General features: G+C 39.3%; 1 protein-coding gene across 1 annotated transcript; it reads left to right on the top strand.

The window, feature by feature from the left end:
* Positions 1-2350: 2350 nt before the first annotated feature.
* Positions 2351-17441, top strand: rorca (RAR-related orphan receptor C a). Its single transcript, XM_044199069.1, has 10 exons — positions 2351-2727; positions 9015-9100; positions 9295-9436; positions 9588-10028; positions 10170-10291; positions 10868-11000; positions 12696-12803; positions 12997-13107; positions 13801-13913; positions 14056-17441. The coding sequence occupies exons 1-10, from the start codon at positions 2721-2723 to the stop codon at positions 14215-14217; spliced, it is 1425 nt and encodes a 474-aa protein (XP_044055004.1). The 5' UTR covers positions 2351-2720; the 3' UTR covers positions 14218-17441.
* Positions 17442-17966: the final 525 nt, after the last annotated feature.

Raw genomic sequence — 17966 nt, 5'->3', positions numbered from 1 at the left:
ATCTCTTTCTTATACACACACAGCGACAGGCGCGTTCATTCCATCTGCCTTAATCTGGAAAGCTGGTTGGAAGCTGCATGCCCGTATGTGAAGCTCGAAGCGCCTCCTTCTTTCCATGCTCCATGTTCTAATTTGGGTATTGCCATGGTTACATAAGATTCAGGGTCAGGAGGTCAGTGACGTTGCAGGCGAACACCGGATGGATGTGTGGCTGCTTCATAGCGACAGAGGGACACGCTGAGAGACATAATATAACCCGAGAAAGGCAGCAGATGAGGATCAGGAAGGAAACCATCAGACTGACAAGACCACCTAAATGGGAGGAAGAGCAAGTTTACAGAGAATATAATAAAGCAAAACAGTTTTACTTTTCTCAGCATTGTATTTTTAAACTGTGCATTCAATTGCTTTGCATTTATGTTCCATTGTTTTTTCTTTTTTAGATTTGAGCAATTGCAGGAGAGGAAAGACCTATAGAAAAGTATAGATAAAAGACTATATGTACACAAGCATGTGAGTATGGAGGAACAATAGAGAGAGATAAGAACAGAAAGCATACATACTGTAGGTAGTGCTGGGTATGTAAATGTATGAGCTTTGATTTAGACATGATTCAGGACAAAAGCATTCAGGGTGGAAAAAGACAGAAAGATGAGGGGAGACTAACCACGCATGCACACCAGAAAGATGAGAGAGGGAGGGGTGTGAAAGCTCTGTGTTGCTCCACTAACCTACTTTCCATAATCTCTCCCTCATTTCATAACTGAGCCTAAGTTACATGATACACTTGTCATCTTACCCACGCTTGTAAATCAATCATGTTCATCGGCACTGTAAATAATGGTTTTGGTTTGTGTCATTGGCTATTCTGTGGCAGAGTCAGAGGGTGTGCCTGCTCTCTTTCTATTATGCACCTCCATATTTCAAAGGAATGAAAATGTACAAGGTGTACTGTAATAAACAAAAGATAGATAGGCTGAACATTGTGGTTGATTGTCATCAAATTTAATTTATCCTAATAGACTTATGGGTTAAATGATTTCAACATTTCAGGAAATGGAAAACAACAAAACAAAACACAGCACAACAACCTGTGTTCACACACATAATTCCTTTACCAAGATTAGTGTTTGTTAATCCAGTGATATAATGCAGAGTTGTTGCAATGTTGCATCTAGGAAAACTGAGGACACACTAGTTTCTCTTTCAATAGATATTTAATTCACAAAAAACAAGTACCACAGCAGATTTAGCCTATATTATTTCATATGTAGAATCCCTATTTGTAGAGTAACTTTGATCCATTGTTGAATGGATGTTTCTAAGTCTTACTTCATGTTTGTCTAATGCACTGCAGCACCAGGCCTACCCTAACAACCAAAATTGTTCATGCTTCATATTTTCTGTTGAAAATGACAGAAATGTGTTTTTTTTAGTTCAAGCTATGGAAACACTATAACCACCATATGGGAGACATTAGGAAAATATTAGGACATTCATTATCTGTGCTCCTTAAGAAAATAATCAACAGTAGTGTATATTGTATCCATGCAACTAAAAGTGAAAAAGTGGTACTATAACACTGTAAAATACACATTTTACCATAAAGGATCATTCCAGTGAAAGTCTTTGAAAGTCCATTATACGATTATACTTTCCCTGGCCATTTTATAAAATTATAGGCTACCATATAGTTTTTTCTATTGTCAAATGCATGTTTCATACCTTCTATGTAGCCACAGGTTGCCATTCATTTCAGTATGTAACAAAAAAACTTTTCAAAAACTGGAATTTTATGTAATCTGGAATACATCCTCAAATATATCACAGCAAACACCAGGTTCAGATCTTGCAATTTTTGCCAAAGTTAGGCTCTTGTACTTTCACTTGCATTATCACAACTTAGTGATACCATAACTAACAGAAAACAAAAGAAAGCTTGATTTAAGCTGTGAGCTGGTCTCTGTTATTGATTTGTGTGTGGTTTATAGTGTATGAAAACATGCAAAAACACCCTTTAAGTCTGTTTATAAATCTCCAATCCAATCATTTATAGTCTATAGATTGAGGGTTTTCATGGGGAGCTCTTCCTTGTAAGCTAATATAACATGTACCATAGTTCTTTTTCATTGAGGAACCGTGGGGAAGAAAAATAAAATATTGCTGCTGATTTTTAAAGGGAAGGAATCTGCCAGGAAATAAAACTGTGGGCTTGTTGTTAAATAGTTCCCACGCTGGTTAACAGTCGGTCTGAACTGACACACTGCCACACTTTCCCACGCACGCGAGACCCTCCAAGCGCGCGGAGAGTGACGCGCGCGCGTCAGCTCACGGGGCACGAGGCGGGCGGACCGCTGGGTGAGGATCATGTGTAGTCCACGCGCCGAAACTAGGTTAGTGCGAGCCGCAGAGCAAGACAGAGCGGAGAGACGGAGAGCCGCTGCTTTATTGTTTTATAGACGTTTTATCACAACAACACTTCTGAGACTGCGCGGAGCTGACAGAAAGTAAATAACTGAAACGCAACGTTGCTTTTATATGTTTTTAAGGTCGGCGCGTACGAAGAACAGGTAGAAAATCCATATGAGGATTTGCTGTTGTGACAGCTTTCAGCTGCTCCGGTTTGGAGCAAATAAGTGCGCGTCGCTCTCAGTGTTTCTTGGCTTCATTTTCACTTGGAGTTGAATGACTTGAAGAGTTGGCTGGACTTCACCGCCGATATGAGAGGTGAGTAGTTTGTGGAAATTATTTCATTTGTTAGAACTTATTTTTGACAGCCGGACACGTCTGGTGTTTGCAAATAACTTCTGAGTTGCGTTTAGAGTGTCGAAGGCACCGCTTTGAGACAGAGTCCGAAGTGCGTAGGATGCAGGCGCGCACTGGAATAAACACCAGGCTGTATCACGGAGAGAAATAAAAACCTATTTCTAGTTTATGTAAAATGATCACCTTAGGGACAATGAGAGTTGTTTACACAATGTGTCAGCTTAATAGGCACATGTTAGGATGTTTAAAAGTGGATGATTTTAATTATAGCATATAAACATTTCTATACGCAAAGGTCAAGCCATGAGTGTGTTTAGTCTATTTGTATAAATTGTAAGGGTTTGTGCACTTATTAAGTTTAGCCGGTGTTTAGTCTAGCTGTGGTTACTTTATTCACCGGTGAGCGACTCCAGTTATGTAAGAGAGAGGGCAGGGTGGGGGTGAGCGGAGTGATTCAGAGGCTGTCAACCCGCACGAAAATCTGTTGGCAGGGATTGTGTACGATAAATAAATAGTCCATTTTTCTTGGATTTTCCTCCATTTTCTATTAGCTGTATTTTATTATATTTTGGTATTACTTTTAGCCTATATGATCCAACCATTCGTTTTACAATTTTACTGTTGACATTTTTGTTTTAGGCTATTCTTTAATGCGCATGATGTTTTAATGTGCCTAAAAGCACTGATGGTGTGTTTTACTGTTACGACATCAGTTAGTTCATCAGCCAGCGTGTTTTTGTTTTCAGCCTCAGCAGTATGGCGGCCAGTGTGAAGAGGGGGAAGAGAGAAAAAGAGAGGAGGTGCTCCACTGACCTAGTTATGTCATTGAGGATTACAGCAAGTGTGTGCGTGTGTGTGTGTGTGTGAGTGCGCCCCGAGGTGGAGGGGCATGGTCTGTAGTCGTTACTAATGAGACATTGTTGATAAATTGTAAATCAGTTGTCAGGGCAGAATGCTCCTCTTTAAAATATTGTAGATATGAGCTGCACTGGAAGAACCTAATTTGAATGCACCTTGCAAGAGCATGCTGCCTTTTATTACTTTTTCATACAAAAAAGCATTACTTTTATGTGAAGTTCTGTGACAAAGATTTTAGGCTATTTATGTAATATTAAAAAAATATGTTTATATATTTTTTTACTTATAGTAGATTTAACAATTAAAAATTATGTGTTTTGTGCTGTTGTGATGCCAAAGCCATGCACCGCTGTGACAAGCAGGATGTGAGCATAGCAAGCCCACATGTAACCATGAAGCACAGCATGGTTCAGTTAGGCTCTGTTTCCTCAGACAGTCAGATAATGTTACTTACATCAACTAGAGTGTGTGTCACTCCAGTCAAGCTAGGCTTGTCAACCTGAGTCATACTTTTTAATCTAGGAGTTATTCTTGTACCTGTTGCACAACAGGTTAGGCAGGTAAGATCAAATAAACAAACTTCAATAAAGCACTCTTAGAGTTTATGCCTCAGCGCACTAATGGTGTGCAGAGCTGAAGCCTTATAAGACTGTTGGAGGTCAGTTAGTCCAGGATCAAAGGTACGGTAGCAGTAAAGAGGAAAGGCCGCTCTCTGGTCTCCAAGGCCACTGCTGTGCTGAGCTCAGGCGCAAAGCCACTATCTGTTGAGTGTGCAGCCTTGGGGAAGTTCACAGGGAGCTACAGTATGTGTCAAGGTGCCCTTTCTCTCTGACCACTGCACACTAAGATCCCCTTCCCCTTATCTCAAGCTTTAACTCTCTACCCAGCCTGCATGTTAGTATGCAAGCAAAATGTCAAAATGGATCTGTGCCTTTTTGCCTATTTTGACTATTAGGGACACAATTTATTTTGCAGCACAATGCTGTAACAATGATTACATACAAATAATATTTTTCTTTTGGCTTTGTAGTATCTTAAGGCAAAGTCATTTTGATAGGCCATATCTATTTTTCAAGTACGCATAAGGATAAGTGACATCTGAACGGACGTAAAGAGATTTTAATTCAAGGCGACTGTGATTGCTGAAGTGTAGTCCTAAATTTGTTCCTGCGGTTTGGAGCTGCATGCAAAATTACATGCTGTGAATTGAATTCCTCAGTCTGGTTTTGCTTGTGTTGCAGAGGCCCACTTGGGTTTGGGCTTGGAGCTGCATAAATAGCACGATCAAGTGTATGCACTTTATCTCTTCTGATCAATGGTGAGGGATTACAGAGGTGCAGAGTGTGCAGCCTGGTTTCTTGGCAGGCGTAGCATTGTCGTTCAGCGTGTGAATGTTTATTATAAGAAAAGTGCAGAAAGGTGGAGGTATATAGAATAGTAAACCTTATTCATGAGATGAGAAAATTGTTTGCAAGGTATAGTTTTCTGTCAAGTCACCCAATTTACATCTTACAAATTTATATTTTCTGTAGCGATGTGTTTCTCTTATTTGTCACTTTGTACGTAATATATATGACATATATGATATGCTGTCTTCCAGTTATAGCTAGTGTAAATGTCCCAGTTTTTTACTGCAGACCTCTTCTTCCTGTTTTTGGCTGAAACATTTCTTATAATACACAATTCTGTAAAACACTGTTCCTATTCAGTGGCACTCTACTACAGTTAAAAGCAACGCATTATGCAGGGCTCTGAGATGGACCTGGAACCCTCATTCTACTGCTATTGCATCTGCTGAGTAATTACCTAAACCTGCAGTGCATTTTTAGAGAGTTTGGGGTTAGTGTCAGGCCATATTGTACTATCTGCGTTCTCTAGGTAGGTCAGTGGGAGGAGAGGAAGAGAAAAGCAGTCATTACTGTTCACATACAGTAGTTGTATAGAAAACACGTGGTAGTTGAGGCCCTGAATTGAATATGTACTGTAAAAAAAGAGAATGACAATACTGGATATTTTTGACTGCCAACTTGTGAAAAGCCTTTCTGTTGGTAACTTTATAGTATGTTGCACAATACACCATATATTCCATTCCTCCCATAGAGGCCCCAGAAGCCCCTTAGAATGTAGGTAAACGTAAAGTGCAAGTTAAATAGGACCTTGGACTCTGTTTGATTAGCTGGGAGGAGAGAGCAATGTCTCCCTAGCAGAGGGTTTACAGCACTGCTGAAGAAAAGTGCTGACCAATGGAGACTGACTCATTGACGCACTGACTGACATAGAAATTACTTTTAAATCACCACATGTTGGACTTTAAAGTATCTTCGTGTTGCTTCCTATGTAAAAAGATGCTTCTCTGCAATGAGGTTCTGAAAAAAATGTAATACAAATTATGATATGATGGGTTTTTCAACACTTTGGCATAGGTACTGCACATCAAAGCTTCAATGAGGTGCATTGAATTACTGTTTTGTTATTTACATATATACTGGATAATTGTATATTATTATATATAATTATAATTATATATAGTAAGCTCCATTTAAGCTTCAAAGCTAGTATTCACCTAGCCAAGTTAAGTTATATAAGTCAACATTTCCAACTATGATTACATTCTGTCAACAATATAGAGAGTATTGTATTTAAACATGTAGCTTTTAACAGACGCTAGTAGCATTTAAACACACAGAATTAGTGTTTTTCTTGTTTGTGTAAGGACATTTTGTCTTAGAACAAAGATTCATGGAAATGCTCTAAATAATGATGAGAATAAAGAAACTGTTGTTCAGGCCCATGCTGCAACGCACCATACCAAAAAAAAATCAATGTTCGCAGAGTAGACTGTTTTAGCTATCAGGCACCACTCTAATAACTGCTGTTATTTACACTCAACACTGTACATTTGTATGCTGTGTTGTGATTTGTGCAACATTTATTTGCCAATAGACCAGGACAGCAGAAGGAATCTCTGGGCAGCCAACTGCACCAGAGTAAAAATAGATTAATGGTGTAGCTCAAACACAGCTGAAATTTCACTCAAATACTTAACATGCTGCAACAAGTTGAGAGCTGCTATTAGCTACGTCTGTTCCCCCAGCTGCAGCTTACTGTACTAGATGTTTTTGGAAGTATTTCCAGATGTGCAAGTTGTAAAATCTTCAGTGGGGCAATTTCAACTGGTCATCCATCTTTCAGTACTCAAACCTTACATTGTTTTCCTTCCAAACAAAAAGGAGGGCTCCACCCTCCACCCTCCCTTTGCGTAAGTCAGATTTGGTTCCACCTTAGAACATGCAATAAACCAGGTTGTGCTCCTTGTGAGGCTGCCGCCACAAGCGCCTCCCCCTTTGCGGAATGAGAAACTGTGTCAGTGGAGCAGCTCCTGCTCTCTGGGCCTGAGGGTGCTGCTCAGCTGACTGACAGGTGAGGCGGCGAGTCGTAGACAAAGCTGCTCGCTCAGCAGCCAATAGGAGCACAGGGGGGGTGAGTGAGGATCGTCACACCGTTGCCAAGACAACCACCTTTGAATGAGTGTGTTCATGGAATGCGGCCAGACGGCAGTTATATAACAGGCTGAAGGGCGGGGTTGAGGCTCTGGAGGGGGAGCAATGAAGGGAGCAATGGAGAAAGGGATTTTTTTTTCCATTGCCCTTTATTTATTTATATCCTTCAGTTGCGTTGCGTTGGTCAATAGGAATTCTACCCAACCGAAACACTCAAATATGTCATCTGCACTGCATAGAAAGTCTTTGTGAAAGGAAAATGTTGAAGGAATATTCAAGGCAATGTCAGCCTTGAACCTTTAGCTTTGCCTGTGTGACGCACATCTGTCCCCAAACAGACTCATGTGATTGGTTGGTTGTGAGTAGTTTATAAAAGAGCCTTTAGAAAACTGCAATTTTCTGAAGAGCTGTGATGGCCTGTTAAAGCGGTCGCTGCGATTTACAGGTTACCTAATACCCTGTGTGACCCAACAAAAGTGGTTTAGGGATTGTTTGGCACACCCTGCAGCCCGAGCCTAATGAAATCTTTCACACAGTCTACACAGTAACAGTCAGTTGCAGTTGTTTTGTGGGTTACAACTGTAGGCCTTGAAGGGTTCAGCACGGCAGTATGCCTTTGTTAACCTGCTAACATTTAGTTCATCCTGGAGAAGGAGCGACAGAGAGAAAGAGAGAGAGAGCCGTGAAACTTTATAACCCTAGGCCTCAGCTAATGCAATTGACCTGCTATTCTGGGCTTGAGGAGGCCCAGCTACTTAGATAAACAACATAATGAAAAGAACAGGCTGTTCCTGGGTAAGAAGGCTCAGGCTTCCACAATGAACACAAGGTGTATAATGTATACACAGTTTGCTTTGTCAAGCACAGGATCCACACAATCCTGTAACATTATCACAAATGTATGTCATCATCATTAGCTAAATTTCAAACCCTGTAATGCACAGATAACATTTGACTGTCATGGAATAACCTGAATTTATTGAGAGAAAATTCAAGTGAGTCTATCTGCACCAGGAAATACCACATGCAAGGTGGTGGTTGCCTTGTTTGAGTCCAGTTTGAGTGAAAAATCAGGGTTAAAAGTTAAGTAAATATTGATTTATTATAGGCTGCCCACATCATTTGATATGACTGAGGTGCTTTATTAACAATATCTGCAGTCAGCATGATAGGCCTAAAAAGAAAAGAAAAGAAAATGTTGAATGTTCCTGTAACTGGCACAAAAAAACACTTCTCTATCGTAATGCTACTGCACAGTGGCCATATATTTACTTGTTACATACCTGTGGGCTGGGTTTTCTATATAGGTTTATGTAGGTGGCAATTATGTAGCAATTGAAATGGATAGCATCTCCTCACATGCTGTGGATCATCATAGGACTGCATAAATTATCTTTATTTATGGATTAATCTGCCAAGGATTTTCTCGATTAATCGATTAGTTGTCTTGTCTATAAAATGTCTGAAAATACTGAAAAATGTCCATAACAGTCTCCCAGAGCCCAAGGTGACTTGATGACAAACAGAGAAAAGCAGTAAAGTCGTACACAGGAGACGCAAAATTGCTTGAAAAATGACTCAAATAATTAACTGATTATCAAAATAGTCGCTGATTAATTTTCTGTTGATTGACTAATCGATTATTGGCTAATCCGTTCAGATCTAGATCAGGATGCCAAATGAAAGAAATACATAGTGTTATGTCATTATGCAATGATAGCAATTTAGTATTTAATCATATTCTTTCTTAATGAATTCATGTATTTATTTGTTGCTAGGTAACTACCTACATAAATAATCTATATTGTTTAAGGTGCCTAATTAATCTGTATCTGTTAAAATGTTTTTTACTATTTCACTGATGTTTTCTTCATTCATCTCTCTCTCCAGCTCAAATAGAGGTGATTCCCTGTAAAATCTGTGGGGACAAATCATCAGGGATCCACTATGGTGTCATCACCTGTGAAGGCTGCAAGGTGAGCTATCATCCATCCATCAGTTGTTAGTTACAGTGGTAAAAGTAGGTAAAAACTAAGGTGGTGTTATCACCAGTCTACTCAGTCTAATATCAAAGCATTTTGTTTATGATCTATAACACCCAATAAGCATTTAGATGCTCACATTGTTTACCACTGATTTACATTTTGTGTGTGCATCTCTTTGTCTGTAGGGTTTCTTTCGACGCAGCCAGCAGAACAATGCTATGTACTCCTGCTCACGACAGAGGAACTGTCTTATTGACCGGACCAACCGTAACCGCTGTCAGCACTGCAGGTTGCAGAAGTGTCTCGCTCTGGGCATGAGCCGTGATGGTGAGTTCAACTACTCGATCTATATTTAATTAACTCAGTTTCCACCTCCCACTTTTTGCTCATCACATTAAATGAGTCGTGTAATCCTTGTTTGACCTCGATCATACCGTCTTCATTGTTTAATTTTTGTCTTTACATCCTCCTGTTGCAGCGGTTAAGTTTGGTCGAATGTCCAAAAAGCAGCGAGACAGCCTGTATGCAGAGGTCCAGAAGCACCAGCAGTCTCAGGAGTGTGCGGGCCTTGGTGCCCGCGAGGAGAATAGTGACATGGCCGACCATGGCCGCACCTACAGAAGAGGCTCCAGTGCCGCGCTCAGCGATCTGGACGACATTACCACGCTGCCTGAAAGCCTGCTTTTCAACCTGCCGCTTACCCCAGAGGATGTAGGTGGAGACTACTGTAACCTGGACATGCTGGGCGGCAGTGCAGGCAGCAGCTCATCCTCTCAGAGTTCACCAGAACAGACCAACTTGGACTTTGTAGATGTCAACCACAGCATCAAGCATGAGTACCAGCTGTTGCACGACTCTGGACTCTTCTCACATGCTATCCTCAACCCGCTGCCCGAGGGCTGCTCCCTGCTTGAAATAGGTCAGTATAAATCCTGTAATGCCTAGCTACTGTATAATGGCTACTGCTGTTGTGTGTTTGAACCTTAAATCTATCCTAAAAATTTATCTCATTGTAAACTGTAAAGAAGGAAAAATAAAACAAAACCTTCCCTCTGTTCAGAGTGTATAACTCAGAGTGTGGTGAAGTCCCATATTGAGACAAGCCAGTACAGCACAGAGGAGCTGAAGAGAATGGCGTGGACCTTGTATAACCCAGAAGAGACACGCTCATACCAGACCAAGGTATATGTCACACAAGCATATGACAGTAGAACCTCATTTATACACATTTCAAATATGGAGTTTATTAAGGATCCATAGAATCTGTTGAAAATCTCCACCATCTACCTAGATGAAATAAATAAATAAATGAAAAAATTACTGTAGAAGTGACACATAAAATTTTTTTTCATATCATTACAGTTTGGCTCATCATGCTGTGTTGTTCTCTTGTACAAGGTTGACAGTGGAATGTTTTCAGTTTTAACCTTGCACAAAAATCAACAGTAAAACTTGTTTCCTAAAACAAACAGAAGTGCTCGCTTCTTATCACCATAATTCATTCTTACTTAAATGTTCGTAAATCCAAACATTTTTATCACACATTTCCTACAGGTCTTTTTGTCTCACTAGTCAAGGTTGTAGGCCATACCTTTAAGGGAGATGCAGCAGATATGATCTAACTATAGGTCAGGACATCTTTGGGGAAAATCACACAATCAGACAATCCTTGATGTCTAAATAAGCACAGACTCAATGATGCCTCCCAGGTATTGCAATTCTCATAAAAGCCTCTCTGTTTCTTGCTTTCTCTTTCAGTCAGCTGAGGTGATGTGGCAACAATGTGCCATTCACATCACCAATGCAATCCAGTATGTGGTAGAGTTTGCCAAGCACATCTCTGGCTTCATGGACCTCTGTCAGAACGATCAGATTATCCTCCTCAAAGCAGGTCAGTCAGTACATGACACCAGTATACACACGCCCTGCAGTCTAAAATGAGTTCTACACATTGTGTTTAGCCACTGTTATCACATGAACAATATATTACCCTCAAGTGGTAGCTGACTTCACAGTACAATATCACATGCAAGCAGAGGGACGTGACAAGGTTCATGGTTGTTCTTCTTCTGAAAAATGGCTGGCCTTGTTTTAATCATGCTGTTTTCTCTACGCTGCCTTCTCTGGTCTTCATACTGAAAAGTGCCTCAACTTATAAATCACAGAGGCCTTTGTGTGATCTATTTCCTCCTGTATTGGATATTTGAAAATGATGTATGGTTTTCAGTGAAAACATAAACAATAAATCAGTCAAAAAAAGTAGATTGATGGCTTCGAGTGGCAGCCAAGGTATTTTCTTTCCTCATTTTATGAAGATGAAAGAAACAAGAGTACGCACAGAAAGGTTTTCTCAGAAGCCATTTAATTAGTCTAATTAGAGGCATCAATCAGAAATCTTGAAAATGTGAAAAGTTTCCACACCCATACATGATCTGCCAAACCTGACCAACAATGGTGGAGAAAGATTACAGGTTTGTGAATGTAGACTAATTAGAAGTTACCAACACAATCAAACAGAAACACATTCCTGTAAGTATCATCACTATTAACGTGTCAAATCCACAACACCAAGTAATCAACAGTAATCATATACAAGGTGCTTGATTAAAAACAGTCAAGATGCATATACACAAACATTTTCTATGTCAGGTATGAACCGGCAGTAGCCCTTTTTAAACAGAGATGCCCTAATACTGCCGTGAAGAAGACCCGTCATTATGGCTGCTTAAACAACGCAAAAGAGGCATGACGTGTAACAAAACAGCGTCGGCGTCTAGTGTGTGTGCCGTCCTGCAGGCTCCCCCATTTACACAGATGTCGATTCGGCTCTGTTACTACCTCTGCTGCCGGCTAAACGGCAGAACAACAATGCCCCCCCATTGTGTTTGTACGTTTTATACAGAGCGGCAAGGCGGAATGACTGCAACATTCCCACCTTCAACAGGCTTTTAGGGGCTAATGACTTGTGCATTGTCATTGTCTACCACATTACATTAATCACATCCTTAGTTGTACAGGTGACAATTCCTCTGTCATTCAAAGTTTTCCCAGTAAATTATATAAAATGACCTTGTTATTTATGAATGTTTTACTTTATATACTTGAGACAGGGCAGATTTAACTAATTTCTGTTTTAGAAATAGGAGGCCTTCTTCTTACAACCTGCAGCAGTACAAATTATAGATCATGTCAGTGATAATGTCACTTATTTTCCATGTGCTGAATATTGAAAGAAGTCAGAGGAGTATGTTTCCTTTTTGTTCAGGGTATTCTTTTTGATTCAATTCGGCATATTTTTGTCTATGCCTGCGTTATCCACAACAAAACAAAAACCTTAGTAGACTATGTAAAGGGATATAATGTTAGGTTATATTTTACTGTTCTTCATTTTATCCTTAGAGAATTTGTGTATGTAAGATGAAAAATTACAGCCAATTCCCAAATACACTGAACATAACCTAATTAGATAATTTACAAAGATTTGAAAGTGTGCAGACTATTTTACCTCTATTCCAACTTGTTCAGCACAGCATCTATTTAGATGTATATGTTACTAAGCCTTTTTCTATTTTTTGTGTGTCCACAGGCTGTATGGATGTTCTTCTGATCCGTATGTGTCTGGCCTATAACCCTATCAATAATACATTGCTCTTTGATGGAAAATTTGCCACTGCTCAGCTTTTCAAAGCTCTTGGTAAGTCAACACATCACACTCTCTCTCTCTCTCTCTCTCTCTCTCTCTCATGGGAAAAACATACACTTGATGAAAGTAGGCGCAGGGGATTTTAGGTCAATTTTTTTTATCTATTTTATCTGTGTCAAAATCATCACAGTCAGTAGTTTCTGTTTCGATGTTCTTTCTTTTTTTTCCTTCTCCTTCCCCCTAGGCTGTGACGACCTTGTGAATGCAGTGTTTGACTTAGCTAAAAACCTGAGCCGTATACAGATGTCTGTGGAAGAGATGGCTCTCTTCAGTGCTGCTGTGCTGCTCTCACCAGGTGAGATTTCTTTAACTACATGGATTTTTGTCTTTACCAGGGAGACTTGTACGTATATTTCTGTATCATATTTGCAAAGGGCTACATACCTGCTCACTGCAGTATTTACACCCATACTAAATTGGGGAAATAAACCCGTAGAGGCCACTGTACAGTATTTCATACATTTCACTCATCCTATCCAGAGATACTACAAGTAAAGGAGAAGAGATTTGTTTGCTGATATTGCTGTCACCGATTTTTAAGCACTTAAGGAAATTGGCAGCCAACTGTTAAATCGTGGATGTTGAAAAGTCACAGAAACTCCAACAACAAGGGGTTTGAAAATGGTCCCTGCTGACAATGCATTACTATGCAATGTTAATATAACTTTGACATTTGAAAAAGGCATTGTGATAGAACTCTTATCTCATGTCTCTGCAAACAGATGTGTATTGTGTTGTGAAGCCAATGGCTGCCTTTTTAGGAAATTAATCTAAAAAGTTACAATATGCTTTGAAAAATGGTCAGCAGTTATGTAGTAGTAGTAGTAGAAGCAATCATAGTTAATAAGGTATACAACACAATGCATCTAATGCTCAGTGCATTTTGTATTCTTCTTTTATATGTTTGCACATTGTAAACCAGATGCAGTTTCAAACTGGCAACCTGACAACACTAATGACAACATCTTGTCATTATAATTTCCCTCAGACCGACCCTGGCTGACAGATGTTCAGAAGATACAGAAGTTGCAGGAGAAAGTCTACATGGCTCTGCAGCACTGCCTACAAAAAGAGGGAGCATCAGAAGAGAAACTAGCTAAGGTACAAAGCCTGCTGCATCACTGTACCCAGTTGGTGTTGGGTACTGACCTGATGCTTTGTTCAACTACTATATTAATAAGATGTTTAAGTGGTATTTATTTCTTCTTTTAACTTTTCCTGCTCTTCTGTATTTCCCCTCTAGATGGTGTCTAAGCTTCCCATAATGAAGTCCATTTGCAACCTTCACATCGACAAACTGGAGTTTTTCTGTCTGGTTCATCCCGAGACAGCGTATACCTTTCCTCCTCTGTATAGGGAGGTTTTTGGCAGTGAAATCACCTTCCCAGACTCCACAGAGGGCTAACACCATTTAGTTAAACAGCATGATTCAAATAGAGACACTGAGGTGTAGGGAGGGGGAGATAAAAATGTGGCAACCAGCTGAGGCAAAACCAACCAGCAGCTCAAAGACAATCCTACACGCTACACTTTAGGACACACTCCTCTCACCTTCAACGTAACACCACAGGAACTGCTGCTGGGTACTCAGTGCATGTTACCTCTTTTTTTTACGGAGTTAAAGAAATTATGAACGAGTAGCCTACATGATTTGTATTCTCAAAAATATTTTTCTATGAGGAGACCTTAAACCTCTCATCATGCTGAATTCCTTTCTAATATAAATTTGACTTTCACCGTTCTCACAGTTCCTGTAAGCTATTGTTGAATGTACCCCTTCCTCCATTAATCGTTCAGCACAGCCCTAGAATGTACATACTTAAAATCCTCAGCCACTTTGTGGAGATTTGCAGTAATGATACCTGTTTCAGTTGTCAGTCTAGTAACAGTTTATTGTTTCATTCAATATTTTTGGTAGCGCCCATATTTTGCAGTTTTGTAACGTATGAACAAACTGTTTAAAGGGACCATGATCAAACTCACAAACAGACAGCATTTTTTAAAACTGTGTGAATCATGGGCAAACACTCAGAGTGTCTGCCACCATGCACTTACAAACTCTTACACACAGAGCACAAAACATTACAGCACTTATTCTGATCTTTGTAGGTATTTTTACTAGCACACCCTCAGACACTTTATTTTGTTTTTATACAATCAATGACCTCAGTCCTAATACCTTTTCCCTTTGCAAATGCCACTTAGAGAGTGAGAGAATCACAGAGGTATTGTGAAAGTATTTGATGATGTTTCTTTTTCATATATATATAATAACACCTCTAAAATCATGTAAGATAAGAGCAGTGAGTGAGGAGGAGGGTAATGCGCTTGTGCTTAGGTCTCTCGAACAGATACTGCCTACTACTTTGAGGTTCTGGGATGGAAAGATTGCTGTTGCTGAACAGAAAATCTAGTTCATAATTAGCACTTATGAGTCCTTATTAGAATCCAAAATGAACTCTTGGCACAAGATTTTACGGGTTCACACGCAGACTGCCATCTGTGAAACTTGTGTTAAACCAGTCAGAAATGCTAGATACAACCTCCTACTGTAGATAAGCTGTATGAACAAGGTGCTGGGCAGCCGACCACTTTGGGGTTATGTGCTCTCATGGAGGAGCATCTGGAACTATCGCACCTCAGCCCCCTCCACAGAAGAGTGCCATCGCCCAAGCCATCCAGCAGCATCTCAACCAGCAGGTTCAAAAGACTTTGGGAGTAAAGACAAAAAATGAACTGAGAGTTTGATGTTGAAATGTGACAGTTATCACATTGCCACCTACATGGTTGGATGAGAGGCAATGAACAGAAAGTGGACAGGTGGATGTTGGTGTTATTTAAACTCCTTAGGCATCAGTTAAAGGGGATTTACTGTCTGCGCCAACTCTCACTGCTTCGGGGTCAGGCAGACTGCGCTGTCGCAGCCAGCCTAGGTGTTCTGATTGGAGAATTAAATCCTCTGTTCCTTTTCCCCCAGTCCCTTACTACCTCACCCTCTTCAAACACAACATGGCACAGCAATGGGTTGACAGAGCCATCAGCTACCCCCCTGAGTTAGTACTTCTGCATTCATACTACAGAGTTTCTTTAAAAATATAACAATTAGTGATGAAATTTGAAGGCCAGTGATGACTAAACCATCCTAAAATATATTATTATGCTCATAAAACTGAACGCAAGACATAAGCAAACTGAAATGCTGGATCTACTTATACTACCTATCCTCTCTGAGTGCTTTTCTGTCATTTGAGAGCAGTTCATGCCTTTAGGTCCATGACGCCCTACTTATATACAGATCTATCTGAAGTAAGGTCTCTGGAGACACATGAGGGTGTGTCCAGATAAAGTAGGGGGGCATATTGGATTTCTGTAAAAAAAAAACAAAGTATCTTTCTACCAGTATCCTAAAGAAGCTGCTAGTAAAGAATAGTTGTAGTCTGAGAAAACATTGCTGTTTTTTATCTTAAACATTTTAAGACAATCACATGTTGATTTCTAGCTCTATTTAATATGTCAGCCAGGTTTACTTTGCACTGCTGGGACAGTGCTGTTCACCATACACATATTATATTATCTCACATAGTATGAAGAGGTATTACCCTTTTCTGGGTCTGTAAAAAAGTGACATGGTGGGATTGTGCAATAATGTCTTTCCCCATTGTTCTCAGTATGTTGGGCCTTTGTTGCCATGTATTACAGTTAATATTTTCATAAGCACTCCAGCACAGTTAACATCGCAGCACAACAAATAATGTTATTTAGAATATAATGTACCAAATACACAGCCAACCACTACACAGGTCAGCTATCCGCTGACATGGCCAGATGATCACTTACAGATTGTAACAAAGTGCAATACTTTGTGTGTCAAGTCCTAGAATGTTAGACATGCTGAATTCAAAAGATTCAGCATACTTTATAGCTTTTGTGGGCCTAAAAGCTGTCCAGGTGGCAGTACTGAAGATCTGCACTTACATTTCTGTTTAGAGTTACTCAGGGAGATAGCTGGGCTCTCTGTCCTGCAGTGTCTGCAGTTAGTCTAGCTAGCAGGACACCTTGCACCAAAATACCTTGATCACTGTGTACAGTTCATGTTCTTGTGAATGTTTGATTTCAGAAGTATCAAAGATTTTACCCCTGTCTAATATCATTATTACAAGACTTTTTTTGAGTTTGAGTCATAGATGAAATAGGATATTTAAAAAAGTAAATATGGTAAAATAAATATAAAAGATGGATTATAATCTCTGAATCTTGTGTTGGTTTTGTTGTGATCTTTTGTTTCTTGATTTTTATCCTTATATGTACTGTTTTTTTCTCATCAGTTTAGTGCCCTTTTTGTCTTGGAGAGATGTAATTCTATTTTTTTAAAAGCATTTTTAAAGATGTCTCCCTAAAAGTTTCTCTTTTGTCATGATCCTTCTGTTTATGATGTTTATATGTTCACTATATTTTAAGATTATTATTATTAAATCAATATAGATTTTAATAAGAAATAATTTATGATATGTTATGGATATAAAGCCCAAGAGGTTTTTACACAGTAAAGTGTTATTGCACAATGGTGACAATATATGGATTTAAGAATGTAATAAAAGTCTTTTTACAAATAAAAACAAACAAAATGTGGCTTTACCTTTTTTTTATAAACTGATTGCACCCAAAATCATCAGCACAGATGAACCAATTTTGTTGTCTATAAACAAACATGTTATATTATTCCATAACCACATAAAATAATACATTTATCAGTTTCACTAAACACATATTTCCTTTCTTTAAATAAACTTGAATAGTTTAGTTAACCTTGAGATATTTCTTATTTGGTCAGATGATACAGTATGTAGAGACAATATGTTTGGAGAAAAAACTTAATTTGCCATTTAAGGTAAACCTCTTTTAGCTGTCTCAAAGATGCTATTCACATAGTGGATTTTATAACACATGCTTTACAGCACCATTCTGACATTACACGCTTAGATTATACATTATATGCACTATAATCATTAGTCCTCTGACGTCAATTTAATTGGACTCAAAGAGCACATCTTGTATTGCACTGTATTTTGTGCTGTTGCATATATCAAAACAAGGCTTATCTATATTTTGCACTTTGTTACTGTGTACCATAGGGCGTGTTTTTGTCATTGCAGT

This window comes from Siniperca chuatsi, linkage group LG6 (genome assembly GCF_020085105.1).
Source record: "Siniperca chuatsi isolate FFG_IHB_CAS linkage group LG6, ASM2008510v1, whole genome shotgun sequence".
Taxonomy (NCBI): Eukaryota; Metazoa; Chordata; class Actinopteri; order Centrarchiformes; family Sinipercidae; genus Siniperca; species Siniperca chuatsi.
The sequence above is the reverse complement of the archived record's forward strand: the minus strand, read 5'-3'. Positions and strand labels throughout refer to the sequence as shown.